This window comes from Equus przewalskii, chromosome 20 (assembly GCF_037783145.1).
Source record: "Equus przewalskii isolate Varuska chromosome 20, EquPr2, whole genome shotgun sequence".
NCBI classification, from domain to species: domain Eukaryota; kingdom Metazoa; phylum Chordata; class Mammalia; order Perissodactyla; family Equidae; genus Equus; species Equus przewalskii.
Genome location: NC_091850.1, coordinates 3044764 through 3060958, shown reverse-complemented (window position 1 = coordinate 3060958; position 16195 = coordinate 3044764). Strand labels below are relative to the sequence as shown.

General features: G+C 58.7%; 2 protein-coding genes across 2 annotated transcripts; one reads left to right on the top strand and one right to left on the bottom strand.

Moving 5' to 3' along the window:
• The first annotated feature begins 4810 nt into the window (after positions 1-4810).
• On the top strand, positions 4811-8894 carry LRRC25 (leucine rich repeat containing 25). The gene is made up of 3 exons (XM_070586616.1): positions 4811-4951; positions 5548-6335; positions 8063-8894. Exons 2-3 carry the CDS (start codon positions 5557-5559, stop codon positions 8190-8192), a joined length of 909 nt encoding a protein of 302 aa, XP_070442717.1. The 5' UTR covers positions 4811-4951; positions 5548-5556; the 3' UTR covers positions 8193-8894.
• Positions 8895-9823: 929 nt separating this feature from the next.
• Positions 9824-13632, bottom strand: GDF15 (growth differentiation factor 15). Its single transcript, XM_070586617.1, has 2 exons — positions 12026-13632; positions 9824-10718 (listed from the first exon to the last, which is right to left on the bottom strand). Exons 1-2 carry the CDS (start codon positions 12282-12284, stop codon positions 10075-10077), a joined length of 903 nt encoding a protein of 300 aa, XP_070442718.1. The 5' UTR covers positions 12285-13632; the 3' UTR covers positions 9824-10074.
• Positions 13633-16195: the final 2563 nt, after the last annotated feature.

Genomic DNA, 16195 nt, shown 5'->3' with positions numbered 1-16195 from the left:
GCCCTGCGGGCGGACGCGCCGCGATCGCCTCTCCTTCCGCCTGCGGTCGAGGGCTGCAGGCCGGAGAGCCGGGGCCCGCGGCGTGGCCTCGGGCGGCCAGAGCTGCTCTCAGCAAAGTGTGCCGAGCCGGCGGGTGGAAGGCGCTGGAGCTTGCTGACCGCAGACGTCTCAGCGACACGTTTTGTGCGCCCGCCCCTCCCAAAGGCATTCAGTGGCTTCACCAATTTTACTATAACCAACGTGGCCACGTGACCTCAAATAAGGTCTTTCCACATCATTAAAAATCAAGCTTTACCTTCTGAATTCGATTTTTGTGCATCGAAGGACCATCATTTGCCCATTTCCCCCCTCCCCCATAGGACGCTCAGCCGATGTATTGGTCACGTGTGTCCCCAGCCGCCAGGCACGTCCTCACGTTCACGTCTGTCTCCCCAGCCCTTCACAGCCACCCTACACGGTGGTTTTTACTGTCCTCCTTCTACAAAGAAGGAAGGTGCGACACAGAGAGGTTAAGCTGCTGGCCCTGGGTCCCACAGCGGTGGAGTGGCTGAGCGGACCTCAGTCATGATTTGCTGAATTAATGCACAGAGGTCTGCGGTCGCGATGTCTGCCCACTTTCTGGGTTTGCCCCTAAGTCAGCTTCCCTACCCCGGCCTAGCCCTTTGCCGTCACACCGGCCTCCAGTCCTGACGCACCGGCTCCAAGAGCCCCGCAGACGCCTCAAGATACCCAGACCCGGCAAACGGCCTCTGTGCTGGGTTGGGCGGCCTGGCCTCCTGCCCTCGCCCTCCCCTGGGGAGACGGGACTCCCAGAGCAGCAGGTAGGGAGAGTGCTGGGTCTCAAAGGCCGTCTCAAGAGAATGGAGATGGCAGGAAGCCGGGAGGGGGCTGGGCCAGGGATGTCAGAGGTGGCTGGGGAGCCCCCGGGACAGGGACGTCGGACGCTTGACCTTGCTCCAGCTCCCTGGTCTAGGGGCTCCTGAGCTCAGGGCCCGGCACAGGGTGGGTACCAGGCATCAGATGGTGTTGGGCCAATGTGGCTGGATCCAGGGGTCACAGATTGGTGGCCCTGGGGCTGGGTTGTCCCAGAGAATGCCCTGCATATCTGTCTTCGCCTTTGGGGGGCTCCGAGAGTCTCTGAAGTTCTCTTGGTGTCTGTGAGGGTCTCTGGGGTCTCGGGGATCTCCAAGTTTTTCCGGATATCTCTGGGGGTTTCGGAAGGTCTCCAGGTGTCTCTGAGGGTCTGGAGGTCTCTGTGCGGACAGGCTGGCCCTGCCTGGTACTCAGGCCAGGACTTGCTCAGCGTATGTCAGGCGGGCAGGAGAGGGAGTATAGAGATGTGCTGTCCAGAAGCTTCTGGATCCCCTCAGCCAGTGTGGGAGCCCACAGAGCCCAGAGCTGCGCCCCTTCCTGCAGGCTAGGGCATGGTCAGCTGTGGCTGCAGCAGGAGGCGCAGAGCCCAGGCTCCCAGACCAGGCCTATCAAACTGCCAGCGTGCTCCAGCCCCCAGGCCCCCAGAGGCCAGGAACTTCCAGACCCCCTGAGCCTCCTGAACTCCAGGTCCTCCCGATGTTCCATAGTGCAGGCCTCTCAGGTTCCCCAGACTCACCTCCAGAGCTCCTATCCCAGCCCCCAAGCTTGCCTTGCCACACCCCCCACCGCCCCCCACAGCCAGGGTGTCAGTGGTTCCTCATTTCCTCATTTCCTCCTAGGCTAAGAGGCCCCAGCACTGGGGGGTGGGGGAGATGTCAACCCGCACCAAGCCTGAAACCAGCTGGTGCCCCTCTGTCCCTCTGGTCCTGAGAGCCTGAGTGTCTTGTGTGTGCCTGTCGAATGTGTTGAATAGGATTTGCATTCACACAGTGCAGTAGGATCCTAAAATAAGAAATATTAAAACATATACGGTGCAGTTCTCCCTCCCATCTGCCTGCTACTAAGAGGTAACCACAGGTATTTGTTTTTTCTGTTCCATCCAAAGTTTCCTTAGGCATATAAAATCTAGAAAGTTTTTTGCTTTTTTCACTTAACATTTTCTCTTGGAGACATCTGCCCTCACCCAGGCTGGCTCCCACCTCAGGGCCTTTGCACAGGCTGTTCCAGCCCTGGATGCCCTTCCCCTACCTCCTTACTCAATAAGCCCTCTTATCCTTCTCAGTAAGGGGCTCCATTGATCATTCCATTAAAAAGTTGCTGGGGCTGGCCCAGAGGTGCAGTGGTTAAATTCTCACATTCCACTTTGGTGGCCCAGGGTTCACCGGATCGGATCCTGGGTGCAGACCTATGCACCACTTGTCAAGCCATGCTGTGGCAGGCGTCCCACATATAAAGTAGAGGAAGATGGGCACGGATGTTAGCTCAGGGCCAGTCTTCCTCAGTAAAAAAAAAAAAAAAAAAAAGAGGAGGATTGGCGGTGAATGTTAGCTCAGGGCTAACCTTCCTCAAAATAAATAAATAAATAAATAAATAAAAAGTTGCTGCCCTCCCTACTCGTTTCCCGCCTTTATTTTTCTCTGCATCCTCCCCACCACCTGCTATGGGTTTTCCTGATGGACCCCGCATGTCGCCTCTGCTGCACGGAACCAGCCAGAGCAAGCACTTTCGTCTATTTTGTTCACAGCTGTATCCACAGCTCCTGGGCCAGGGCCTGGCACACAGTACGCGCTTATAAAGGTTTGTGGAGGAAATGAATGAGTCTTTCCTTATTGGTTTGTAGAGGTCTATAATTTCATTTTCATGACTCTGCAGCACCCCCAGGATGGACGAACTGTTATTGATCTAGCCAGCCCCTGAGGTCGTTGCCAATTTTTTTTTTCATATAACAAAAAACGCTACACTAGGGCCTGGCCCAGTGGCATAGTGGTTAAATTTGTGCACTCCACTTTGGCGGCCTGGCGTTCACAGGTTCGGATCCCGGGTGTGGACCTAGCACCGCTCGTCAATTCACGCTGTGGCAGCATGCCACATAAAACAGAGGATGATGGGCACGGATGTTAGCTCAGGGCCAATCTTCCTCACAAACAAACGAACAAACAAACAATGCTACAATGAATTATCTCATACCCGTGTCTCCTTTTAGCCTTCTTTTTTTTTATTGTGCAAAATGCACTTAACATAAAATTTACCATTATAGCCATTTTAAAGTGAACAATTCAGTGATTTTTAGTACATTCACAGTGTTGTGCAACCATCACCCCTATCTAGTTCCAGAACATTCCCATACCCCAAAAGGAAACCCCATCCCCATGAGCAGCCCCTCCCCAGCCCCTGGCAACCACCAGTCTGCTTTCTGTCTGTGTGGATTCGCCTGTTCTGGACGTTTCCTGTAAATGGGATCATGCACTACGTGGCCTTTCGTGTCAGCTTCTCTCACTCAGCGCGAGGTTTTGTCCACGATGCAGCGCGGGTCAGGGCTTCCGTCCTTTATGAGGCTGAACGATATTCTGCTGTATGGATGGACCGCACTTTCTCTATCCGCTCATCAGTTCGCCCCCACGTCTTTCTGCAAACATGCAAGTCTTCGAGGGAGTCCCAGGAGTGGGATGCGGGGCGGTGGGCACACGTGTTCCCAATCCCAGACCCAGGGTGCCTTCCGGCAGGCTGCACCACGCATGCTCCCCCGGCGACGCACGGGGCTGCCTGTTTCCCCACAGCCGGGCCAGCACGGGGTGTCATCACACTTTTGAATTTTTGCCAATCTGATAGGTGAAAACAGACGATATCTCGAGTCGTGATTTGCAGTTCCCTGGTAGGAGTGACTCTGTGGGTGTGTTGAAACACCATTTGCAGCTCTTTCTGCAAAGTCCCATTCAAAACCTTTGGGTTTTTGAGCCATTCCTCTGCGATTGGAGACGGAAAGGGGCGGAGCCTGAGGACAGGGGAACGCGTGAGGGGGTGGACTCCAGCCTCCCAGAGTCCGGGAGAAGCCTCACGGGGTTTACCACATTTTAGAGATGTGGAAACTGAGGCACAGAGTGGTGAGTCAGGGGCTGAAACGGATTTGAGCCTGGTCTGTCTGCTGCCAGGCCCAGGCTGAGACCCTCTCCCAGCCCACCCCTGCCCACTCCCTCCTCAATCTCACGTGTGTCACCATCCTTCGAGTCTGACTCAGGCCTCCGTGCCCCTCTGGGACTCGGGCCTCCTCCCTACGTTCCTCACCCCCAGACGCCAGCCGGCCATGCTTTCTCAAGATGCAAGGACTTTGCCCCTGCTGCGCCTGCTGCCTGAAATCTGTAACGCACTTGTTTCTGCCTGCCAACCCCAGACTTAACGTCCCCTCCCCCAGGGAGCCCTCTGCCCACCCTCCTTTAGCATGGAGGCATCATTGTGCATGAGCGAGAGCCCTGAGTCTGTGGGAGAGGCTAGGAGCTCGGAGAGTCAAAGGCAGGTTTTAGGAAGCCTTGGCAAACTCCTACTCATATGTTGAAGCCCCAATTCTAATGCCTCATCCGCCAGGAAGCCTTCCAGGACCCTGTCCCTCCCTGTAGCCTGCCCTGACACCGTGGGGCTGGAGAGGTCTGTGTCCAGGTCTGTCTCCTCCCAATACTGGGTGGGTGCTGCTGGAGAACCTGGCAGGGCTGGGGTCTCCTAGGGGCCCGGCATGGGTGATGTTTGTTGAATGAATAAATGAATGCATGGGTTGGGAGTCAACTGCGCTGGGACCAGGAAGCTAGTTGATGAGGTAGCTGTCAGTTGGGGGTATTAATGGGGACATGGAGTCATTGGGTTCCAGCAAGAGGGAAGCGGGCCGCCCCTCCTCCTCCCCTGAGAATTCTGGGCCTTGAGGTCTTGCAAGGGGGCGGGTCTCTGTCTTCTTCATTCTTCCCCTCTGCACCCCGCCCGGACACCAGTTCCTCTTCCCTCCGAGTCGCTGGGTGCAGAGCCTGAGGGACGGCAGGGAGCACAGCGGGTCTGATCCGCGGAGGGTGCCCGCCGCTCCGGCCCCCGCGTCCAGGTGAGCCCCCAGCAGTCCCTCCGCGCGGCAGCCCTCCAGCACCGCCGCGGTGAGGGCGTGGCGCTGGGGCCAGAAACGCAGGACGGAGGCGCTGGGCCTCGGGTGTGCGCGGGGGCCGCAAAGCCGAGCTGGGGCCCCCTCCCGCAGCCCGCACCCCAGCCCCCGCCAGCCCGGCCTCCCGCCTCCCGCAGCCCTGCAGGAAGCAATGAGCGGGCGGCGCGGGGCCGTTCCGGGGCAAACCTCTCATTTGCATATGGCCCCGTCTTGGCCAAGGAGGGGGTGGGAGGTGGGGGCCGTGGGGGAAACGGGGAGAGCCCGAAGCGTCCCCTGGGGAGAAGGGGAAGGGCTGACCCGGCCGCGTCTCCTCCTCGCCTTCCAAGCCCGGCAGTCGGCGTTATGTGCCCATTGCCCAGACCGAGAGACTGAGGCTGGGGGCCAGAGCCCACCAGCGTGGGGTTGCCTCTGACCTTATCAGAAGCTTCCGGAGCTGCTCCGAGCTATGCAGAATTAGGAACAATAAACGCAGGCGGAGAGGGCAGTGAGGGCAAGGGGGACCACAGGCTGAGGTCAGTTCTCGGATCCCCATCTCTATCTAGGTTGCCTGAATGGGGGGCGCCCTGGCGTGGCTGCTGCTGTTGCTGCTGCAGGATCCAGGCAGCCAGGGACTGTCCTGCAACGTGTCCTCCGGCGGCGTGGACTGGACCAAGGCGTTCACAGACACATGCCTGAACTTCAGTGGCCAAGGCCTGAACCTGCCCCAGAACCAGTCTCTGCAGGCCAGCAGTGTGGCCATCCTCGACCTGTCTGGGAACAGCCTTCGAGAGCTCCCGCTGCCGTTCTTCACCCGCCTGGAGAAGCTGAAGGTCCTGGATGTAACCCGCAACCCACTAGAACGTGTGGACAGGGCACTGGCCGAACGCTGTGACATTGACCTGAAGGCTGACTGTCTCTGTGTGCTAGCATCCTGGGACGAGGTCCGGCGAGACAACTGCTCCCAGCAGCCCCCTCTGCAGTGCCTGCACACAGACACCGGCACCTGGCACAACGTCTCTGCCTTCCTGGAGGCCGGCTGCCCCCCTGGCCTGGCCCCGACCACCATGGGGGTGCTGGCAGCCAGTGCAGGCCTGTTCCTTGGGCTCGCCGTTGCTGGCTCAGTGCTGGCCTGGAGACTCCGGAGACACCGGGCATCCAGTAGCCAGGGTCTGAGCAAAACGTGGGCTGCTCAGGATGGTCTCCGGCCCGGCTCCGGCCGGCAGCCGAGGTACAGTAGCCGAGGCCTCAGCCCTGAGCCCTCGGGGGCCGCCCTGCGCAGGCCCTCCACACCTGACTATGAGAACATGTTCGTGGGCCAGCCGCCCGCAGGGCACCAGTGGGCCGACCACGGGTGAGTAACCCACACACATCTGCCGGCAAGACTCTGCAGCCAAACGGTCAGGGTTCATACCTCAGCTCTGCCTCTTGCAGGGTGTGTGATCTTAGGGCAAGTAGTCTGACGTCTCTGGGCCTCAGTTTCTTCATCTGTAAGATGGGCTAACAGCCCCTGCCTCATGGAGTGGGGATAAGAATTAAGTGAGCTCCTGTGTATGGGACAAGCTTCCCCTTTCATGACCTGCAAACCCAGTTTCTGCAGCCAGGGACGAGGAGAGAGGAGGCAGGTGTGCAAGGCAGAGTGAGGGCTCGTGGTAGCGGTCAGCGGTCTGGGCGCAGACCTCGTGTGACTCAGGGCTGTCTCTGAACCTCCATTTCCGTCTCTGTAAAATGAGGACAGCCCCCCCATACCTCCTTGTCACATAGGAGATGCTAAGAAGGCCCTGTGTCCCTCTTCCTCCACAGAGCCCCGCTCCCCGAGAAGGGCTGGCTGGACTCAGACAGATGCGCGCAGCTTTTCCAGTCGGGCGAGGGAGGGGAGGGCATTTCAGGGGGCGGCACCGGCAGGGCAAAGACCCGGAGACGGGAGAGGACAGAGAATCTGCTGTGAATGAATTGTGAGAAGGCAAGACACACGAGCTGAAGCTGGATGGGCCGGCAGCGTCCCTGTAGGAAGGGAGCAGGGCCATGGCGGTGTCAGGCAGCAGAGTCCACAAGGCGGGGAGGTCCCGGGAGCCTGCTGGTGAGAAATGGGAGAACATACAAAGCAGATGCAAATATGGCTCCAAAGCAGAAGTGGTCTGCGGGAGGGAGTTGAAATCACTAGCCTCACTAAGGCAGTGTGTGCTTGGATGCCCGCCTCTGGCTCGCTGTCACCAAGCCCTCACGGTCAATCTCCTCCAAAAACATGTTTTTGAATTTGATGTGTCAGTCCATCCTACATTTTATAGTTGCAGAAATGGAGGCTCTGGGAGGAAAGGGGATGACTTGCCCGAGGTCACCCAGTGAGTCAGAAGTAGAGGCAGGAAACAAACACTGACTCTCAGTCCTGCCCATCCCTATACAACCATTTATATGTTCAGAGTAATTCATACTAAAGTATGAATGACTAATAGACACCCCTTATCCAAAATGGTCTTTGTTACAAGAGGAACCAGGGGAGTGGTTAGGTTGCTCCGAAGGCGGGAATGTTCTTCTCCGGGGGTCTTGCCTACCATAGCTAGACATTCCTAGGAAGCTACCTCCTCCCCACCGACTCCGTGGACGCAGAAAGTGAGGCTCAGAGATTGATTTTTATATTGAGGCCACAAAGTCAGTTGTTTCAGGGGACCTAGCAAAAACATTTCCCATCTAAAGGGGCAGACACTGTTTGACTCCAGTCACTTGTGTCCATGTGGCCGCTGTGACCAGAGCTTCTGATTTTTCAAGAGGAAACTAAGGCGTAGATTTTAATGTGAAAAATGGGCAACCGTTTCAACTTTAAGGAAGAAACAATCCTACGGTGAACTCAAGGTCATCGGATGCAGCCCCGCAGTGCTGAGTCCACAAATCTTCCCTGAGTCACTGGCCCTACTTCCTTTCCTCAGAGAAAGCTGGCCTGGCTGGGAGGACGCCCCCCCGGGCCTCAGTGCCCTCATGGGTTAATCTTAGTAGTGGCTGCAGCCGCCCTGAACCTTCTTTGCCTCTCAAAGCTGACACGCCTGCCCTGAGTCCCACCTCCCTCCCATCTGTCTGTCCCCACAGGGCTCAGCCTTCCGAGGACGGTGACTTCTACATGAACTACAAGGGCCCTGACCATGCCTCCCAGCCTATCTACGGCAACCTGCAGTCGCTGGACTGGGCCCCGGAGGAGTACGTGATGGCTGGGCGCTGAGCCTCCCTCGGCTCCCATCCCAGCCTGTCCCCTTCCAGGTGACTCCGGGCCTTCTGGCTCTTCCTTGGCCTCAGTCTCTAAATATGGGCTATACCTTTACTTCTGAAAGTATTTATTAAGCACCTACTGTGTGCCAGGCATGGTGGTGACAAGCCGACAGAGGCCCCATTGGCTCCCCAATACTTGGGAGTGACCTGAGGTGGGAGAGAGGACCAATGAGAGTCTTCTGCTTCCTTGCACCTCTGCATCCCTCCTGCACTAGACACTGCTTGAGCCCCGAGTCCTGCCCCCAGCCACCTGTCGTCCTCCCCGCATAAATCAGATCCCACCCTTCCCCAGCTTCCACACCCTTCACGTCAACCCATTGCTCTTCCAACAGACCCACGTCCTCCCCACCACCCATGAAACTTGGTGGGTTTTGGCCCTCACCCACCTCTCTGGCCCCATTTTCAGCAGTTTTGCTGCTAGACACTGGGCTTGTTCCCACCTCAGGGCCTTTGCACCTGCTGTTCTTTCTGCCTCAGATGCCCATCCCCCAGCTCTCCCCCTCAAGTTCCATCCTTCCTGCACTTCTCGGTTCAGATGTCACCTCCTCAGGGAGGCCTCCTCCCCGATCAGCTGAATCCCCTCTGCCTCGTTCACGAGTGCGTTGGCCAGGATGACTCCTGGGCACAATTCGTACTACAGTTGCTGCTTTTTTAATGATTTGTCTTTGTGCTCATTTGTCTCCCTCATTCGACCATGCTCAAGTGGGATGGTTTCTGCCTGTCTCATGACTCCTGTATTCTCAGTGTACAGCCACACCTGGCACAAAGTGGGCACTCAGTGAATACATTCGGGGGCACCTACAGTCATTCAGGGCTGCCTCTGGGTGGTGGTGTTCACAGGGGACACACCTCACTCACTGCTGGAAGTGGATTCTCCTAACAGTTCCTCTCAGACACTCTCAGGGTGGACGGGCAGGTGGGTGTGAGGAGGGGCCTGGACTCAGCACATCTCAACAACTCCAAGATCCTGAGTAGGAAGAATTTACAACCAAGGAGATGCAGTGTGCATGAAAATGTTCTTCACAACTTGCTTATTTCTCCCTGCTCTTTTTATATGAAAGAACAGAGACACCATTAACATGGAGGGAGGTGCCACAAACAGGAGGGGCGATGGGACTCTTCTAATCAGGGGCCGCCATCACAGTCAGCGCGCTTGATTGCAGATGGCCGTGACTTGATTGCAGATGCGCGTGAGCAGATGGGCTGCTGTGTTTGGAAAGGTGACTCCAGCGTGGAGAGAGACAGCAGCAGGACCGTGCTAGAGAGTCAGGGCCAGATAATTACAGAAACAGGAGTCCTGAGAGATGAGGAGGGCTGGAAGGTTGCTGAGAGCCGGAAGGGTCTCAGAATCATGAACGGGAGCAGGGAAGTAGCGAAGCATGGCGATAGCGAGGGACGTCCTGGGCTGCCCCTGAGACCACTGGAGTCACGAAGGCCAGCCAACGCCCGGCGTCCCCGAGAACGCCCTGCCATCCGGTCCCTGACCCGCCGCCCTCGCCCCGGTACCAGGTGCCCTGCGGCATCAGGCCAGGGAGGGGCGGGCCCTTCCCTAGGTCACCAGCTCCATCACGGCCACCACAAGGGTCAGGTCCGACAGCTCCATTTTTATTGACTGAGTTTTAAATAAACGCACCCTGCCAGGCCAGCCCTCCAGTCCCCAGGCAGGTCACCCCAATAAATTAATAATAAATACAAACATAAATACAGCCGTTTGGGCAGGAGGGAGTGGACGGCGGAGGTCAGGAAGGGGGACCCGGGTCCCGCGAGCCCGTTCGACAGGCAAGGCCCCTAAGGTGCGTCCGCGGCGCGCGCGCCGCGAGCGGAGGCCGAGCCGCTCACTGGCAGTGGCAGCCGGCGGCCACGAGGTCGTCGAAGGGCGTGAGCGCCACGCGGCCGTCGGCGGCCCGGTGCAGCAGCACCACGGGCGCGTAGCCGGCGGGCACGCAGCACGGCGCAGGCGCGGCGGCGGGCTTCAGGCCGTGCAGCCGCGCCTGTGCCTCCGCGTGCCTGCTCGCCGACCGGAACCGGCCCGGGCAGGCGCCGACGCACATGCGCACGTCCAGCTCGCGCGGCGCCACCACCCAGTCGGCCCAGCCTAGGTCTTCGATCGACGCGCGCAGGCTCAGCAAGCGGCAGCAGCGCCCCTCCCCGAGCGGGCACGCGTCCCGGGCGTGCGCATGCGCGCCGCGGCGCCCCCTGGCAGCGGGGGGCCACCAGCGCAGCTCGAGCCGGGGCTGTGCCGCGCGCAGCGCCTCGGGCGACGGGCCCCCCCGCCGCGGCAGGCGCAGGCTGAGCGCGGGAGCCGCGGGGCCGCCGAGGCGGAGCTGGCGCTGCAGCTGCCGCGTCAGGTCCCACGAGCCTGGCGCCTGCGGGGACAGCCGGAGCAGGGCCTGGCGCAGGCGGGAGCCGGCAGGGAGCCCCTCGGTCAGGTCGGCCCGGAGGGCGTGCAGGCGCAGGTGGCCATCGGGCCCAAGCCGCACTGTGGGAGAGAGAGGGGAAACACGGTCACCCACGCGCCTACTGTGTGCCAGGGCGGGGGTGCCCATTTCCTCCCACACGCGAAGCTCGATCCCACCCCAGGGCCTTTGCGCAAGCTGCCTCCTCTGCCGGGCACACTCTTCCCCTGAGCCTCAGCCGGGGCTGCTGTCCCTCCGGCCTGCCTAACGCAGGCACCGCCCTCCTCTATGCGCCGGTGTATCATTCGTCTCCCCACCAGGTTCTCAGAAGGGATTTCTGTCCGCTTGTCACCACCATGCTTGGCACACAGTAGGCGCTTAGTAGGGAGAAGGGAATGTATAGCCCGTGTTTAGAGGCTGAGATTCAAACGCTGGCTCCGCCTTCTCCTTCTGACAGTCAGAAACATTTTACTGAAGGCCTACTAAGTGCCTGGGCCTGAGGACTGCAAGTCTGTACTTCTCGGGTTCCATAGCTGAGTAATGAAGGGCACCAGGCTCCCCAGGATTCTCAGACCCACAGGCTGGTGCAAGTGTGGGGAATACTGGGGGGAATGGGGTTTGAGGACCCTCAACGCAGTCGCTAGGCTCAGAGAGGGCGAGAGGTCTACCTGGATTCTCACAGCACAAGCGCGACTGGGATGGGATAAGAGCGCTCCCTTCCAGCCGAACACCGCCCCCCACCTACCACCCCTCCCCCCACCCCCTCCCCCCACCCCCTCCCAGCCCCCAGCGCAGCCCAGCTCTTCTTCCACTGTCCCCGCCTCCCGCCCCCCCAGCCTCCCTGGAGGGCGCGAACATCCTCCCTCCCTTCCTCCCTGAAGGCACCTGTCACGTGCGACTTTAGCAGTGCTTTCTACAGCGATTGCATCAGATTCGGGACCAGCCCGGACAGGTTCTGCACTCGCTACGCACCGCTCGTCCCCGCCCCTTCTCCCCTGCCCTGCATCCTTCCTCCTGGATCCCCCCAAAGCCACCACCTCAACCCAGCTACATCCAAGGACAGGGACCCCGCCCCCGGGCCCGACCTTGTCTCTGGGTTCTCCAGGCTCAGTGAGCCTTCGAGAGAGTCGCTGGCTTTTCTCTAGGGCTCAGTTTCCCCATCTGCGATCCGAGGACGCATTGTAACATATCACGTTGGCTAAGCCTCGCCTTGTCCCCATGCAAACGGGCCGCCAGCTCCCCCATCGGCCCCAAGGGGATACGTTCTTGCCTGGGCTCACAGATGGGGAAACTGAGGCTCAGCAGCAGGCCTGGGCCTCTATGACTCAGAACCACTGCTTAGATGATGGGAGCTGTGGGGGGGGGGGAGGTCCTCCAAGATTTCACTCACGCTTCGGGGTGAGCATCCGGACATGATCAACCGGGATGGGGTCGGCGTTCCAGTCTTCCTGGGTCTGGTTCAACAGCAGCCTGGCCTGCAGGTGCTCGTAGCGTTCCCGCAACTCCCGGAATCTAGAGACATCGAGACTGGAGTGCCCGCCTGAGGGTCCCAGGAAGGCCGGGGAGTGGTCCTGGGTGAGAGGTAGGGCGCCTCCCGGAGGCAGCCACAAGAGCAGCCACGACAGGAGCAGCATCGGAAAGTGGCGCATGGCTGTGCTACTTCAGCTCTGAGCCGGGACTGACGCGACGCTGCTGCTGGACTGGCCTTTATAGTCCCCCCGGACTTTGTCCGCCCCCGCCTGCCTGGTCCCGCCCGCCGTGGGTGCAAAGTAAACACTCCAGGGACCACAGCTGGGCAGGGTCTTGGGCTGCTTTTCCGGGGAGGGATTTGAGGGAGGGGTGCTCCTGGGGAAGGTGGGGAAACCTCTCCCCCCAGGGAGCCTCTCTGAGCCTCAGTATCCTCTTCCCTGAAATGGGGACATCATCCCAGCTTGGCGGGCTGGTAGGAAGAATAGAATGATTTTGTCAAAAAAAGACTTATTACTGTGTGCTAAATTCCACAGCAAGAGTTTATGAGGTGGCCATCTTCCCCCATGGGATTCCCTCTGTCCCCTCTCTGGTTAGGATCAAAGGCTGCAGATGCTGAAAAGCAAAGGAAGCAGAGGAGGAAGGGCCAGAAAGTGCATCCTTGGCCAAGTCATTCCTCTCTATCACACCTCCGTTTCTTCATCTGGAAAACAAGGGCCAACACTTTCCCTGGAGAGAAGGTCAAATGAGGTGTAAAGGACAGGGCCAGGCACATAGTAGCTATGTGATAAACTGGGTGTTTTTGCAATTACTCGTCCTTAAATGGGAAACTTCTATTCATTCTTCAAAACCCTACTCAAAAAGCCCCTCCTGCAGGAAGCCTTCTCTGACATTACGTTTCCAGGCTCAGCTGGGTGTTCCCAACCCCCATCCTCTCCTCCAGCCCTGGCCTGACCCCACAGCACTGGGAGTGCCTGTGCTTGGCTCCAGCTGCCCCAGCCTGGGGACTCCTTGAAGGCTTGGGCAGGGAATTGGGGTGCTGAGGTGTAGGGCAGGGAGGGCTGAGGTGAGGTCCGGCCACGAGATAGTAGAGGGGCAGGAGGTGCCCCAGGAACACCCTTCCCCCGGGGCACCCAGACCTTCCTCCACTGCTCAGCACTCCCTGCCCTGGGCACTGACCCCTGTGCGTGCTTCCAGGTTCCTGGCAGCAGAGAGGTGGGTGGCTGTGCAAGGGAGGTCATGGGGGGTGTAAAGTGTGACAGGGCACCTGCGGGCAAGAGGTACAAGCAAGGCTCCCACTGGAGGAACAGTCCTGGCCTCCCCTACCCCCAGCACACACCCACTGGCTGTGGGAGACCCGCCTCCCCCCGAGTGTCAGGCTCAGCCTCTGTGCGGGGGGGTTGTGGCCTGGCGACCGGGGTCCAGAGGCTCCCCCGGACACTCCGGGCACTCAAGTGCCCAGTAACACGGCTGCACCCACCACCACCCTGTCCCACCCAACTGCAGCTGCTCAGAGGCTGGGCCAGCCTCCCTCCATTCAGACCGGGTCCCTGTCTAGAGATAAGGAGGCCACTGGCCCGAGGGGCGAGTAGGCGACAGAGTCATAGGGGACAGCCCGTGGCGGACCTTGTTTATGCTCGCGCCAGCTGGCAGGCTTCGTTGGAGTCCAGTGGGAACGCTGCGTTCCCCGGGTCGTCGAGGCTGGAGGCCTGGGGGTCACGTCCCCTCACCACCCTCCGTCTCCTGGGTGGCTGCCACGGACGGACACGGAGGGTCCACAAAAATCTGCAGAAAACTCGCCATTTAAAGTGAACAGTCCAGTGGCACTTAGTACATTCACAGCGTTGTGCAACCATCACCTCTATGTAGTTCCAGAACATTCCATCACCCCAAAAGAAAACCCCATCCCCATAAGCAGCCGCTGTCCACCCCCCCCCCCCCGACCCCCGCACACCAGCCCCTGGCAACCTCTGACCTGCTTCTGTCTCCGTGGATTTGTCTGTTCTGGATGTCTCCTGTTACATATCCTGCACCCAATTTCCAATGCGGGTGTGTGGGTTTTTCCCCAGACAACAATTCTCCCACACCAGCTGGGTGTCCTAGAATCCAGCTCAATTCTGACACCGTCTACCCAGAGAGAGCATCCGATCCTACAGGGGAGGGCTCAGTCCCACAAGACTGCCCCCCACCAAGTCCAGGTTGTCACCTGTGCTTCTGACCAACCTGCTGTAAACGAGAGGCTCCCACGACCCCTATCTCGGGTTCAGTGTCTTTGCAAGAGCGGCTCCCAGAACTCAGGAGGCGCGTTTACTCCCTGGATTCCTGATTTATTACAAAGGGTATTAAAGGATACGAATCCACAGCCGGATGAAGGGGTGCAGAGGGCGAGGAAGGGCGAAGGCCCAGGCCCGTGCTCTCTCTGGGCACCTCCGCTGCTCACCAACCCGGAGGCTCTGCGAACCCCATCCTTTTGGGGTTTTCTGGAGGCTTCTTTTCACAGGCATGAGTAAGTCACCGGCCATCGGTAATGGAACTCCATCTCCAGCCCCTCCTCAGAGGTCGGGGGTGGGAGCCCTCTCATCACAGGTTCCCCTGGCAACCAGCCCCTGAAGTCCTGTTACTAACACGGCAGAAAGACGCCCTGCCACACTCATCACGGGGACTCCAAGGCTTCCGGGGGCTCGGGGCCAGAAGCCAGTCGAGGAGCAAATCTATGTTTCTCGTTGTCAAGTCACAATATCACACATAGAAGTAGGATCGCAGACTGTGTGGCCCTCTGTGTCTGGCTCCTCTCACTCAGCAGGAGGTTTTCGAGGTCCCTCCGTGAGGTAGTGTGTCAGGGCTTCAGTCCTGTCTACAGCTGAGCACTGGTCCATTGTGCGGCTGGACCGTGTTTTGTTCATCTTCTCATCGGCTGATGGACACCTGGGTTGTTTCCACCTTCTGGCGATTGTGACCAGTGCTGCTTGAACGCGCGCACACGGACTGGATGACCTGTCTTCAGTTCTTCTGGGGCTACACCCAGGAGTGGGATTACCAGGTCATACGGTCATTCTATGTTTGTTTGTTTGTTTGGTGAGGAAGATTGCCCCTGAGCTCACATCTGTGCCAATCTTCTACTTTGTATGTGGGACGCTGCCTCAGTGTGGCTTGAGGAGCAGTGTGTAGGTTCGCGCCCAGGATTCGAACCAGTTAACCCCTGGCCATGGAAGTGGAGTGCACAGACTTAACCTCTATGCCACCGGGCGGCCCCATGTTTTGCTTTTCAAGGAGTCACTGGAATGTTTTCCACAGCCTCCACCGTTTTATTTTTAAACTTTTATTGAGATACGACTTACGTAAAGTAAAAAAAACTCCACTAATCTTAGATGTTCAGTTCCATGACATTTCACAGATTGTATGCCTGTGGGACTGCTTCCCAGATGAGGTTCCAGAACATTCCCAGCCCCAGGAGCACCCTGGGGCCCCCATCACTCTCCCTGCTCCTGGATAACAGCCATGCCCCCCTCTATCAGCATGCATGAGTTTGCCTGTTTGCCAACTTGATGTAAACAGAACCAGCCAGCACACCCTCTTTTCTGTCCAGTGTCTGTCACTAAACACCATGTCCGTGGGTCACTGTGTCCTTTGTTATCTGCCAGGTGGTCTGCTCTTTGTCTGTGCTGTATAGTATTCCACTGTGCACATCCAAGAATGGAGCTGCTGACTCATGAATGGGCACCTGTCACTTTACGAGCAGGACCAGTAATTCGGTCAGTTTAATCCTGGATTTTCTCAAGGGGACACAACACTAACGAGGGCCTGGGGGATCCCTGGGGACAGGAAAGGGGAACATTAGCTCCATGGCAGTTTCCACTTCACCAAATTCTGGAATGCTGGCAGCCAGGCCAATCTGGCTCCCCTTTGAAATATCTTTAGGCGATGACCTCATGGCCAGTCCTGCGGCTGTGCTGGGAGGCACGGTGGGGCGGGCAGCAGGCAGCCAGCCAGCAATGAGCTCAGCGGGTTGGGACCCGCATTCCTCGCTGGCAGCATCCACCGGTCCCTGGAGGCTGGTCCAGGGCAGAGGTAAACAGAACACGGAGGCCAGGGG